The sequence below is a fragment of the Bubalus kerabau genome, chromosome 5 (assembly GCF_029407905.1).
Source record: "Bubalus kerabau isolate K-KA32 ecotype Philippines breed swamp buffalo chromosome 5, PCC_UOA_SB_1v2, whole genome shotgun sequence".
In the NCBI taxonomy this organism is placed as follows: Eukaryota; Metazoa; Chordata; class Mammalia; order Artiodactyla; family Bovidae; genus Bubalus; species Bubalus kerabau.
The window spans coordinates 7,826,550-7,840,763 of record NC_073628.1 but is presented as its reverse complement, the minus strand read 5'-3'; the positions used below and the strand labels follow the sequence as shown (position 1 = coordinate 7,840,763).

At 48.2% G+C, this 14,214-nt stretch overlaps 1 protein-coding gene across 1 annotated transcript; it reads left to right on the top strand.

The window, feature by feature from the left end:
- The first annotated feature begins 2,642 nt into the window (after window positions 1-2,642).
- SNX15 (sorting nexin 15) lies at window positions 2,643-14,173 on the top strand. The gene is made up of 8 exons (XM_055580864.1): window positions 2,643-2,794; window positions 7,796-7,831; window positions 8,042-8,162; window positions 9,517-9,632; window positions 9,733-9,901; window positions 10,211-10,354; window positions 13,071-13,328; window positions 13,616-14,173. The coding sequence occupies exons 1-8, from the start codon at window positions 2,696-2,698 to the stop codon at window positions 13,708-13,710; spliced, it is 1,038 nt and encodes a 345-aa protein (XP_055436839.1). The 5' UTR covers window positions 2,643-2,695; the 3' UTR covers window positions 13,711-14,173.
- Window positions 14,174-14,214: the final 41 nt, after the last annotated feature.

Sequence of the window (14,214 nt, the reverse complement as noted above, 5' to 3'; positions counted from 1 at the left end):
GCAGAAGATATTAAGAAGAGGTGGCAAGAATACACAGAAGAACTGTACAAAAAAGATCTTCACGACCCAGATAATCATGATGGTGTGATCACTCACCTAGAGCCAGACATCCTGGAGTGTGAAGTCAAGTGGGCCTTAGAAAGCATCACTACGAACAAAGCTAGTGGAGGTGATGGAATTCCAGTGGAGCTATTCCAAATCCTGAAAGATGATGCTGTGAAAGTGCTGCACTCAATATGCCAGCAAATTTGGAAAACTCAGCAGTGGCCACAGGACTGGAAAAGGTCAGTTTTCATTTCAATCCCAAATATAGGCAATGCCAAAGAATGCTCAAACTACCGCACAATTGCACTCATTTCACATGCTAGTAAAGTAACGCTCAAAATTCTCCAAGCCAGGCCTCAGCAGTACGTGAACCATGAACTTCCTGATGTTCAAGCTGGTTTTAGAAAAGGCAGAGGAACCAGAGATCAAATTGCCAACATCTGCTGGATCATTGAAAAAGCAAGAGAGTTCCAGAAAAACATCTATTTCTGTTTTATTGACTATGCCAAAGCCTTTGACTGTGTGGATCACAATAAACTGTGGAAAATTCTGAAAGAGATGGGAATACTAGACCAGCTGACCTGCCTCTTAAGAAATCTGTATGCAGGTCAGGAAGCAACAGTTAGAACTGGACATGGAACAACAGACGGGTTCCAAATAGGAAAAGGAGTACATCAAGGCTGTATATTGTCACCCTGCTTATTTAACTTCTATGCAGAGTACATCATGAGAAATGCTGGACTGGAAGAAGCACAAGCTGGAATCAAGATTGCCGGGAGAAATATCAATAACCTCAGATATGCAGATGACACCACCCTTATGGCAGAAAGTGAAGAGGAACTAAAAAGCCTCTTGATGAAAGTGAAAGTGGAGAGTGAAAAAGTTGGCTTAAAGCTCAACATTCAGAAAACAAAGATCATGGCATCTAGCCCCATCACTTCATGGGAAATAGATGGGGAAACAGTGGAAACAGTGTCAGACTTTGTTTTTTTGGGCTCCAAAATCACTGCAGATGGTGACTGCAGCCATGAAATTAAAAGACGCTTACTCCTTGGAAGGAAAGTTATGACCAACCTAGATAGCATATTCAAAAGCAGAGACATTACTTTGCCAACAAAGGTCCACCTAGTCAAGGCTATGGTTTTTCCTGTGGTCATGTATGGATGTGAGAGTTGGACTGTGAAGAAGGCTGAGCGCCGAAAAAATCGATGCTTTTTAACTGTGGTGTTGGAGAAGACTCTTGAGAGTCCCTTGGACTGCAAGGAGATCCAACCAGTCCATTCTGAAGGAGATCAGCCCTGGGATTTCTTTGGAGGGAATGATGCTGAAGCTGAAACTCCAGTACTTTGGCCACCTCATGCGAAGAGTTGACTCATTGGAAAAGACTCTGATGCTGAGAGGGATTGGGGGCAGGAGGAGAAGGGGACGACAGGATGAGATGGCTGGATGGCATCACTGACTCGATGGACGTGAGTCTGAGTGAACTCCAGGAGTTGGTGATGGACAGGGAAGCCTGGCGTGCTGTGATTCATGGGGTCGCAAAGAGTCGGACACGACTGAGTGACTGAACTGAACCGAACTGAACTGAACCCTTACAGAAAACGTGAATTTAGCGAATCCTAGTGAAGGAGAAGGCAATGGCACCCCACTCCAGCACTCTTGCCTGGAAAATCCCATGGACGGAGGAGGAGCCTGGTAGGCTGCAGTCCATGGGGTCGCTAAGAGTCGGACACGACTGAGCGACTTCACTTTCACTTTTCACTTTCATGCATTGGAGAAGGAAATGGCAACCCACTCCAGTGTTCTTGCCTGGAGAATCCCAGGGACGGGGGAGCCTGGTGGGCTGCCGTCTGTGGGGTCGCACAGAGTCAGACATGACTGAAGCGACTTAGCAGCAGCAGCAGGGAAGGAGAAAGGGAAATGATTTGCCAATGTCTGGCACATATTGAACACAATAAAATTGGGGGAATGGATAAAAGGAGGGAATTGGGAAGCAAAGAAATCATTGATATGTGATGAGGGTTTACCATCGCATGGGGTGGGTTTACCTCAAAGCAGACCTGAGTGATCCAGCTTCCCCAATCCTTGCTGCTGCTGCTGCTGCTGCTAAGTCGCTTCAGTCGTGTCCGACTCTGTGCGACCCCACAGTCGGCAGCCCACCAGGCTCCCCCGTCACTGGGATTCTCCAGGCAAGAACACTGCAGTGGGTTGCCATTGCCTTCCTTACTCATCCCCAATGCATGAAAGTGAAAAGTGAAAGTGAAGTCGCTCAGTCGTGTCCGACTCTTCGCGACCCCATGGACTGCAGCCTACCAGGCTCCTCCGCCCATGGGATTTTCCAGGCAAGAGTACTGGAGTGGGTTGCCATTGCCTTCCGTACTCTTCCCCAATCCATTCCCAAATCACTTGGTTCCAGCTTTACCAACCATCGAGAACTTTTTAGACGCTCCCTTGGCCAAGCGCCTGGCTGAGAATTGCGCTGTCACTTGCGACCAGCTCCCTGGGCCGTAGGATGAAGGGCGCAGGCCCGGGCGTAGCGGCGACTCAGGAAGACTGAACTGGAGGGGAAGTGGGAGGGGGCGGGGGCGGGGGCGGGGGCGGTGTGGAGGAGGCGGAGGCCGGCGGTCAGCTCCGCTCCAATTTGTTTGCCATGTCCCGGCAGGCGAAAGACGACTTTCTGCGACACTACACAGTCTCCGACCCCCGGACCCACCCCAAGGGCTACACTGAATACAAAGTGACGGCGCAGGTAAGGTGGGGCCCAGCAGGAACTTTACCCTTTTAACAAGAGCGGGGCCGTGTTTTACTTTAAGGCAAGACGCTGCTGGAGGCTCCCATTTTAGACGACAGAATGGATTTCCCCTTTAAGGAGGGGGGGTGGTTAACCGGCCTTAGTTTACTTCTTTAGCCATCAAGGGGCGGGGCCACAGGAGGGCGCTGCTCTTTTAAAAGGGCGTGACGGCAGTTCCCAGACTGTGAGGTGTGTCCACGCCCAATTAGTGGCAGCTTGGTGTCAGGCTGTGAATTTCTTTAAATTAACTTGAAAACTGGCTCATCCCAAATATTGATTAGGTCTCCAGTCTCTTGGAGTAAGTTTTGTCTGTTGGTTTGTTTGATATTTATATGAAAACTCTTTAAGGAGTTGAATTACTTTATAAATTTTTTCAAAAAATTATGCCTGTGTGTGACTAAAAATTCATACACTTGAAAAGATATAAAGGAATAAGTCTTTTCACAGTCACAGCAGGAAGTCAGTAGATAAAGAGGAAAGTTGGTATATGAAGTAGTAATAACGTTATAAGTGTATAGAGACAGAGGATATCATGAAAGGGATTAAAAATAGAAACAGTATAATATTATCTGTAGAATGACATACAAGAACTAATTGGGGAAGATTTTTCACTGTAAATTTTTTTGTATTTTTACAATTTTGAAGTAGGCAACTATTAAACAGGTGCATTAATAACTGTTAAAGCAGAAATGTAAAGGCTTCCGAAATGATTTAAATGCAGAATCCTAGATGTTTAAAATGGTCTTTCCTCAAATCTTTTGTGTCATTCCTGTATCTAAAAAATGCAAATATTAAAAAAAAATTTTACAAAATGAAAATAAAAAGATAATCCCAAGACAAATGTCATATGGTGTATCACTTATATCTGGAATCTAAAACAATTATACAAATCAACTTATTTTAAAATGAACAGACTCACAATAAACTTATGGTTACCATAAGGGAAAGGGGGGTGGGGAATAAATTAGGAGTTTGGAATTAGCAGATACAAAACTACTACATATAAAATAGATTAGGGCTTCCCTGGTGGTCTAGTGGTTAAGAATCTGCCTGCCAAAGCAGGGGACGAGTTCGATCCCTGGTCTGGGAACATGCCACATGCCACAAAGCAGCTGCTAGTGCTCCACAACTACTGAGCCTGTGTGCCCTAGAGACCATGCTCTGCAATGAAAGAAGCCACCACAATGAGAAGCCTGCGCACCGCAACTAGAGAGTAACCCCCACTCCCCAAAACTAGAAAATTTGCACCCAGCAATGAAGACCCAGCGCAACCAAAAATCCATAAATAAATCTTAAAAAAAAAAAAAAGGATGAGCAACAAGGCCCTACTGTATAGCACAGGGAACTATAGGCTATATCTTTCTTTTTTTGCCTCACCCCCAGGCATATGGGGTCTTAGATCCCTGACCAGGGATCAAACCCATGCCCCTTGCAATAGAAGCCTGGCATCTTAGCCACTGGACTGCCAGGAAAGTCCCTATAGTTGATATCTTGTAATAAGAAGAAGTATTAGTCACTCAGTAGTGTCCGACCGTTTGTTACTTCATGGACTATAGTCCGCCAAGCTCCCCTGTCCATGGAATTCTCCAGGCAAGAATACTGAAATGGGTTGCCATTTCATTCTCTAGGGATCTTCCCCAGCCAGGGATCAAGCGTAGGTCTCCTGCATTGCAGGCAGATTCTTTACCGTCTGAGCCACCAGGATCCCATCTTGTAATAAACTAATAAACTATAATGGAAAAGAATCTGAAAAAGATTATTTATGTATGTGTATACACCTGAATATTGTAAATCAGCTATCTCAGTTCAGTTAGACTCTGCGACCCCATGGACTGCAGCATGCCAGGCTTCCCTGTCCATTACCAGCTCCTGGAACCTACTCAAACTCATGTCCATCAAGTCGGTGATGCCATCCAACCATCTTATCCTCTGTTGTCACCTTCTCCCACCTTCGATCTTTCCCAGCATCCGGGTCTTTTCCAATGAATCGGTTCTTCACATCAGGTGGCCAAAGTATTAGAGTTTCAGCTTCAGCATGAGTCCTTCCAGTGAATATTCAGGACTGATTTCCTTTAGGATTGACTGGTTGAATCTCCTTGCAGTCCAAGGGACTCTCAAGAATCTTCTCCAATACCACAGTTAAAAATAAGTTCAAAATCAACTATAATTCAATAATAAGTAAGAGTTGAAAAAAAGAGAGTACCTGGGCATTGCTGGGTCATTTGCTGGGCATATGTGTAACTTTTCCTAGCAATTGCCAGTTTTCCAAAGTAATTGTACCATTTTATACTCTCATTCTCACCAACACTTGATATCATCAGCATCTTTAATTTTAGCCATTCTTGGTGGGTGTGTAGTATTTCACTGGGATATTAAAATTTGCATTTCTCTTAGGACTAAAGACCATATTTTCATTATCTTTTTGGCCATTCAAATATCTTCTTTTGTGGGAGTTGCCTGTTCAAGTATTTTGTCCATTTTGTAAAGTTGGGTTGTTTGTCTTTTTGATATTCATTTATAGAACGTTCTTTTTTTTAATTTACTATTTTCTATACTTTGTTTCCAATAATCCTTACATGAACTACAAGATTTCCCCTTCTTGTTTGTTTTTTATATTAATTTTATTGAAGTATAGTTGATTTACAATGTTGTGTTAGTTTCAGGTGTACAGCAAAGTGATTCAGCTACACAGATACATATATTCTTTTTTAGGTTCTTTTCTCTTATAGTTTATCACAGAATATTGAGTAGAGTTCTCTGTGCTATACACTATGTCCTTGTTGGTTATCTATCTTATATATAGCAGTGTGTGTGTGTTCATCCTAAGCTCCTGATTTATTCCCCCATTTCCCCTTGGGTAACCATAAGTTTGTTTTCCATATCTGTAAATCTATTTCTGTTTTGTAAATAAGTTCATTTGCAACTTTTTAAAAAAAATTAGATTCCACATATGAGTGATGTCATATAATATTTGTCTTTCTCTGACTTACTTCACTTGGTATGATGAACTCTAGGTTCACCCATGTGACTGCAAATGGCATTATTGCATTCTTTTTTATAGCTGAGTAATATTCTGTGTATATATGTACCTATAGGGGTACTTTTGACTTCCCTGGTGGCTTAGTAGTAAGGAATCCTGCCAATGCAGGAGATATGGGTTCAATCGCTGGGTTGGGAACATCCCTTGGGGAAGGAAATGGCAACCCACTACAGTATTCTTGCCTGGGAAATCCCATGGACAGAGAAGCCTGTGGGGTACAGTCCATGGGGTTGCTAAGAGTCGGACACAACTGAATGACTAAGCACACACATGGGAGTTATTTATATATCGTGGAAAGGAGTCCTTTGTCAGGTATATATTCCTCAATGGTTTTTCAATATAGTTTATTTTACCCAAAATATTTTAAGCAAGCCTGTTGTGAAAAGCAAAGGCCAGGGTTTCAATGCTAGCAGTCCCCCCACAGGTCAGAAGCCCTCTCTAAGCCTCCATTTCCTCATCTCCTAAATGGGCATGTGAATCATACGTGCCTCCCTGGGATGTAGAATAATGAATTGGAGATGTTTGGAAACTGTCAGAGCTACTTCAAGCTGTAGGATGTTATTTTTTAATTCTTATGAGCATGCCCTAATGAAAATGGAGTCTTTTTTCCGTCTCAGACACCAGTCTGCTCTTCACAACCCCCGTGAGGTTTCTTCCGTGTCCAGGAGTGTTCACCCACAGCAGCTTCCTCCTTGAACGGAGGGGTGGCTCCTGGGACAGAACCTCATTCTTTAGAGAACTTGGAGGTCTTTGGTTTCAGAAAGAGATGCAGGGGCTTACCCTTTGAAGGAAGTGAGATAAAAGCCGGGTTGAGGATGGAGCCCTCTAGACGGGCCTTTAGGGCTCCCCCCATTTTGAGACTGGCTGGGACCTGGGACCCTGTACTGGAGTACTTACACTTGCCCTTAGACAAACAGAATACAAAGAAACTTTTAGGACTTCCCTGGTGGTCCAGTTGCTAAGACTCCACACTCCCAGTGCAGGGGGCCAGGTTCGATCCCTGATCAGGGATTTGGGTCCCACATGCAGCAACTAAGAATCTGCATGCCACAACTAAAGGATTCCGTGTTCTGCAACTAAGGCCTGGTGCAGCCAGGTAAATACTCACGTAAACAGAAGGTGTGTGTCAGCCGCTCAGTTGTGTCCAACTCTCTGCGTCCTCATGGACTGTAGCCCGCCAGGCTCCTCAGTCCATGGAATTCTCCAGGCAAGAATACTGGAGTGGATAGCCATTCCCTTCTCCAGGGGATCCTCCCGAGCCAGGGACCAAACCCGGGTCTCCTGCATTGCAGGCAGATTCTTTCTTATCTGTGCCACCAGGAAAGCCCAAATAGTTAGATAGATATTTTTTAAAAAGAAAAAGAAGCTATAAGGGACTCAAAATAACTGCTTGCATGCTAAGTCTAAGCAATTGTGAACCATGAGATACAATAAGGCCATAAACCTACTGCCACTTCAGAGGTGCCTCTGGCGCAAAAGCAGGGTGCTGTGCATGGTGCCTGCACACCGCACCACCAAGGGGATGAGCTGATCACTCAAGCCACCCCTCGGGCCCAAACCATTTAAGGAACCAGCCAGCCCTCCTCGGAGAGAGTGCATAAGGGTCCCTGTCGCTTGTTTTCCATCCCTTGTGCTGCATCTGGGTTCCATTAACGCCTTGCCTGATTTTCTCGGCCAGCCTCATCAGTTTCTGTTGATTAAAGAGTCCAAGGACCCAGGTCGGTAACAGTTTGACAGATGAAGAAACTAAGGTACATGGTACAAAAACTGCTCAAAGTTATACTCAGGGCCTTAAACCAGGACCCCTTGATACCACTGGCTGAAGGGCTCTGCTCTTCTGAAGGGGACTGGGAGCTAGCTGGGCCATCTTTCACAGGGGATGGATGTCGGTCTCACTGGTTTTTGCCTTTCTTCCTCAGTTCATCTCAAAGAGGGACCCGGAGGATGTCAAAGAGGTGAGCCTCATAGGAGGAAGGGGACCATCTCCCGATTCCAGATCCAAAACCAGTGCAGGGACACTGGTAACTGCACAGACCAGCGCCCCTCTCTCCCTGGGAGGAGGGGCTGCTGTGCCCTAACGCGCACACAGCCTGGAGCCCGGCTGGGGCTGGCGAAGGCCGCGTCCCACCACTGCTCAGCCCAGTCAAGTCACGTGTCCCTCTTAGGTGGTGGTCTGGAAGCGGTACAGTGACTTTCGAAAGCTGCACGGAGACCTGGCCTACACCCACCGCAACCTCTTCCGCCGCCTCGAGGAGTTCCCAGCCTTCCCCCGCGGCCAGGTGTTTGGTGAGTCTTGATTCAGGCATTCAGGCCAAAGATGGAGACAGCACTGGGCAAAGGGGACACTTGCTGCTGAGGGCTGGATGGAACGGGTCTGAAACTCCTGGCAAAGATGTGTTTCAGACCACTGGAAGGGCCCTTGTGTGTGTGTGTGCTAAGTCACTTCAGTTGTATCTGATTCTTTGTGACCTCATAGACTGCAGCCCGCCAGGCTCCTCTGTCCATGGGATTTTCCAGACAAGAATACTGGAGTGGGTTGCCATGCCCTCCTCCAAGGGACCTTCCTGACCCAGGGATCATTAGAGACGGTCTCATTTTACACATGGGAAAATGGCTCTGCCCTTTTTGTGTGTTGAGCCCTTTAATATTAATTCCTGTCCTCATTAGCCCCATTTTCAAGATGAGGAAACTAAGGCTCAGGATGAAGGGGCTTGAGCCAGAACTCCAAGCCACAACCTGGTGTTTCTTCTAGATCTGCACTTGTCTAGAAAGAGCAGCCATGAACCACCTATGGCTGAGGAGCACCAGAAATGTGGCTAGTCTGGACTGAGATGTGTTTATGGGTCAAATACACTGAAAAAACAGTGTAAACTATCTCAATAGTTGATATATTGATTATATATTCAAATGAGACTATTTTGGATATACTGGGTTAAACAGAATATATAATTAAAATTTAATCTGTCTCTTTTAATTTTTTTTTTAAATGCAGCTCCTAGAAAATTGTAAATTACATATGAGGCTTATATTATATTTCTCCCAGACAGGGCTGGTCTGTTAGTTGTGTCTCTGGACTCACAGGAGATGTTCTTGTGTAGCAAGGTGAAAGGTCCTCGCTAGCAAATTATGCCAGGCAGTGGGATAACTCCCCCTGGCAGCACGATAACTAGCCCAGCGTTAAATAACTCTACATGATGCCTGGAACCGAGCAGAGAAGCTGTAAACACGGGGCTACTTTCTGTGTGACCTTGGGCAAGTCACTTCCCCGCTCTGAGTCTTACTTTCCTCCCTAATACATTGAAACCATCTGAAATTATTTGTTTCTTGTTGGTTGCCTGCTTCCCCCTGTATGGGATGTAATAACCATGAGGGCAGAGACCTCGCTTTGCTCTCATTTGCCTCCTGAACCAACCACATAGTAGGTGCTTAATACTCATCTGGTAAATGGATGAATAGGGAGATAGGTCCCTCCTTGCGAGACCCTTGCCCCAGGCAGAGCCAAGGTGGATTTCTGGGAGAATGGGGTAGGGGCCAGGGGGCTGCTCAGATCCTCTCAGGCAGGACCAGGAAAAGTGGCCTGGAGGCCAGAAGTCCCCGTGGGTCACTGTTGTCTCCTTGTCCCTTGTCCTGGCGGGTGCAGGCCGGTTTGAAGCCTCGGTGATTGAGGAGCGGCGAAAGGGGGCCGAGGACTTGCTTCGCTTCACTGTGCACATCCCCGCGCTCAACAACAGCCCCCAACTCAAGGAGTTCTTCCGGGTATGTGCGCCTGCTCTTCCCCGGTCCTCAGCACCTGGGAAGCGTACCTGCCCACAGGCTGTCCCCTGTGACTCCCCCAGCTGGTCTTTCTCTCGTGCAGGGTGGGGAGGTGACACGGCCCTCCGAGGTGTCCAGAGACCTGCACATCCTGCCCCCCCCTCTGATTCCCACACCACCGCCTGACGAGCCCCGGGTCCAGCCTCATGAGACCTGGTTGCCCCAGCCGCTTCCTGCAGAGAGAAGGGGCCTTGAGGAGTTGGAGGTGCCAGGTACGTGGGGCGGGAGAGCGAGCCAGGGTGGAGGGTCCAAAGCCTGTCTGTATGGGGAGTGGGAACCACTCTGTCCTCAGTGAAAAGCCTTTCCCGACTCCTCTACCACTATCCTGCTGGTGAACTCTGCCCAGGTCATTTTCCTTCTCAGGGCTATAGTTTGTTAATCTGTAAAATGGGCACAAACTTTAAGAATGGAATTGTCTATGCCCGTGGTTGCTGCAAGGCTTCAGTAAGCGGGTAATGACATTTTGAAAGCTGGGAAATAATAAAAGCAGGCATGAATGTCCCCACTGATCTGTTCCTCAGCGGACCCGCCACCATCCAGCCCTGCTCAGGAGGCCTTGGATCTCCTCTTTAACTGTGGGAGCACGGAGGAGGCATCCAATTCCCCTGCCCGAGGCCCCCTCACCGAGGCTGAGCTTGCCCTGTTCGACCCCTTCTCCAAGGAAGGTAACAAGTTGGGATGAATCGGGTCGGGGTAGGGTGAGGGGTTGGAGCTGGGCAGGAGGTCCTTACCATAGGGAGGCATAGCCACCAGCTGCACCTTGCCTGTGTAAATCCGAGAAAGGCGCCCCCTGTGGGCGAAAGGTGGCTTTGATGAGAATTAGAAGCAGTGCCCCTTCCCAAGGAGGGTGTTGGAGAAGACTCTTGAGAGTGCCTTGGACTGCAAGGAGATCAAACCAGTCAGTCCTCAAGGAAATCAGTCCTGAATATTCATGGAAGGACTGATGCTGAAGCTGAAACTCCAAAACTTTGGCCACCTGATGCAAAGAACCAACTCATTTGAAAAGACCCAGATGCTGGGGAAGATTGAAGGCAGGAGGAGAAGGGGACCACAGAGGATGAGATGGCATCACTGACGTGATGGACATGAGTTTGAGTAGGCTCTGGGAGTTGGTGATACACAGGGAAGCCTGGCGTGGTGCAGTCCGTGGGGTTGCAAAGAGTCAGACATGAATGAGCAACTGAACTGAACTGCCCCTTCCCAGGTGCTGTTGCTGCCCTGGGCAGCTGGGTACTCCAGCACAGTGAGCAACTGTAGAGGAAATGAGCCGCTTCCCACCATGGATCCTCTCCCTGAGAATGCTTTGGAACCAGCAGGGTGTCACACTGCTCTGGGAGGGTCTGACTTCTTTCACTCGAAGCTCGAGGTGAAGGTTTCCTGGCTGGCTCAGGGTCTGGCTGTAGATCTGAAGGCTGTAGATCCTGTCAGTGAAGGGCAGTGAGGTCTGGGCTCCAAGGACAGCAGAGGAAGCCCCTGGGGCAGCCTCTGGCGTGTGAGGGCACCAGACGTGGAAGGGCCCCCCATGGAGGCCCTGGTCCTGAGCTCCTTGTCAGATCAGGAGCTTCACAGTCCCCAGCTCTGAGACTCAGGATCTTTTCATTTTAAAATTCTCTGAGTTTATGCTATTACTGCAGCTAGGGTGTTGAAGTGGTCAATTGCACTTTGGATCATCATGACAGTTTCATTTTGGCTTCCTCAGCTGTCTTTTTCAGCCTGTTTTGTTGGCTTGCCTTCTCTACCCTTTGGTGACCTCTTGGGCAGCCCCTTGGCTTTCTGATTGTTTCAGGCACTTGAGTTCTCTTGCTCTGGGGTCCGATCCAAACCAGGACCTCAGTCTTGCATCCAGTTTTCAGCCTCACCCTGCGCCCCCTGCCCCCGCAACTCGGGCCTGATTGGTGGCTGGGCCCCCGGCCATGGTAACCAGGGTGTGAGGAATGTCCTTTGGAGGAGAAAGGCAGGGGTGATGTCACCATGGCCGATGAACCCAGCTACAGAGAGGCAGGATCCAGGCACTCTGCCTGGCCCCAGCCAAGCCTTCTGGGATGCCCAGTGCCCAGGTACTTAGGCAAGAGCCTGGCAAGACTCTTCAAAGGCAGCTCCCATAAGATGTTCCCTCGGCCCATGGAAAAACCCCTAAATCCTCACCCCCACCAAGCTGGAGGGGCACTTTGCTCAGATGCTGCCTCCTGTCTTTGCCCCACTTTGTGGGTTCGTCCAGCCAACCTATTACCATCAGAATTCTCCAGGTGAGGGGCTGGCACTCATCTCTCTCTCTCTTCATCACATACACCAGGCTCTTGAACTCAAGTACTAGGGTGTCCCAAGATCTCTTCTGTCTTCTGCTTCATGAGCAACACAGGAAGGGCTGTAGCCCAACTGTAAAGTGAAATGTCACCTTACCTTCCTATAAGGCCCCTGGTCTCCACATGGGGTCCCTCTGGTGGGGCTCTAGAGAGGCCCACCCTTCCCTCTCCAGGCCAGTGGTGTGCAGTGGTGGTTCCTAGTCCTGCACCTTCCCTTTAAAGGCCCTTTTATCCAAGGTTCACCAGATCGCTAGCCTTCTTTTGTGGAATCTACAGAGGGAATCTTTGACCATCTCCTTGCCAGTCCTAGAGGATATATGAGCCCTTCTCTCTGGAATGTGTGAATATATTCCACCCACTTCTTCCCATTTGGGGCCTCAGCTGAAATTGAAAGACTTTAAAAAGCCTGGAGGTTCTCTGGATCCATTATTCTAAGATTCCAAAGCTTGGAGCATTTCTACCCTTGACCTGGCATGCTTGGCCTAGCATCCTTCAATTAAACTTTGTGAAGGAAATTCTTGGATTTGTTGTAGTCGGGAGGGAAGTAGAACCAGTGACCCGGAGCTTGCAAATTAATGTTAATGATGACTCAATGGTAAAATGTTAATAATGACTCACCTGCAATGCAGGAGACACAGGACCCCTGGATTCAATCCCTGGGTTGGGAAGATCCCCTGGAGTAGGAAATGGCAACCCACTTCAGTATTCTTGCCTGGAAAATCCCATGGACAGAGGAGCCTGGCGGGTCTTGGGGTCTCAAGAGAGTCAGACACAACTGAGCATGCACGCACACAAAGAGTTAGGCTACGTTGTACACCTGAAACTTATATAATATTGTAAATCAACTCTATCTCACTATAAACAAAGAATTAGGGAAGTAAGACTATTTTTACAAAAGCACACAAACTCCACCAACCAAATAGATCATGGCTAGTGTGCTATGCACAAGTGGCTTTTGGATTGCTCAGGCACTGAGAAACCCAGGGCAGGTTGGTGGGCCAGAGAGGTCTGGGGTTGGGCAGCAGGCCCAGGGTAAAAGAGGGCCCATCTGACCTGAGTCCTCCACATCTGATGACAGAAGGTGCAGGACCCAGTCCTACCCACATAGGGGAGCTGGCAGCGTTGGAAGCAGAATCTGGAAGGCCGGACCAGGAACCCTGGGAGCCAGGCGGACAAGCAGAGGAGGACGACGAGGACGGAGAGCCCGCCCCTGCCTATCTGAGCCAAGCCACAGAACTCATCACCCAGGCCCTACGGGACGAGAAGGCAGGCGCCTACCCTGCCGCTTTGCAGGGCTACCGGGACGGCGTGCACATCCTGCTCCAGGGAGTTCCTGGTGAGCAAGACTGGAGGCTGGAGGGTCAGGCCTGGGATCCTGGATGGTACAGTGAAGGGAGAGGAAAGTGAAAAACAAGGATCACAATTGCTCCTCACTGACCAATTGTGTAACCTTGGGCTGCTGCTTTATCTCTTGTGGCCTCAGTTTTCTTATTTGTAAAATGGGGAGCATATATCTGACTCCCAAGGAACAGGGAAAGACACATGGTGATGTTCTGTGGACAGTAAAGAGCTAGACCAGGGGTTCTGAATCCAGGTACCCGCTGAGCCGTTCTGTCTTCCCAGGTGACCCATCACCTGCCCGCCGAGAGGGTGTGAAGAAGAAGGCGGCCGAGTACCTGAAGCGGGCAGAGGAAATCCTGCATCTGCATCTGTCCTAACTCCCACCCCGAGATGGGAGTGGACCCGTTCCCGGGACTCTGGCTCCAGCACTGCCAGCCACCCTCTTCTCTCCCTGGTGCCTGATCTCCTGGTCCTGTAACTGGCTATTTCTGTATGTAACTGGACCAGGAATGAGAAAAATAATGAATTCTCAGCTCCCTGACAATACCTGCCACCTTGGAATCAGGGACTCACATGTCTGATCCTGCCTGTCTCTATCTTGATATGGGAGGCTGCAGCTCTGGTCCGTAAGCCATCTGTTTATCCATCTAGAACCGGGGTCTGCAAACTACCGCCCACAGCCGGATATGCCCCACTGCCTTTTTTTGTAAGGCCCATGAACTAGAAGAGTTTTTACTGTTTTTTAATAGTTGAAAAAATCCAAAATAATAATATTCTGTGACAGGTGAAAATTATAATGAAATTTAAGTATCTAAAAAATAAAAGTTTATAGGAACGCAACCAGGCTTTTTCATTTAGTGTTGTCGACCGTTGCTTTCTCA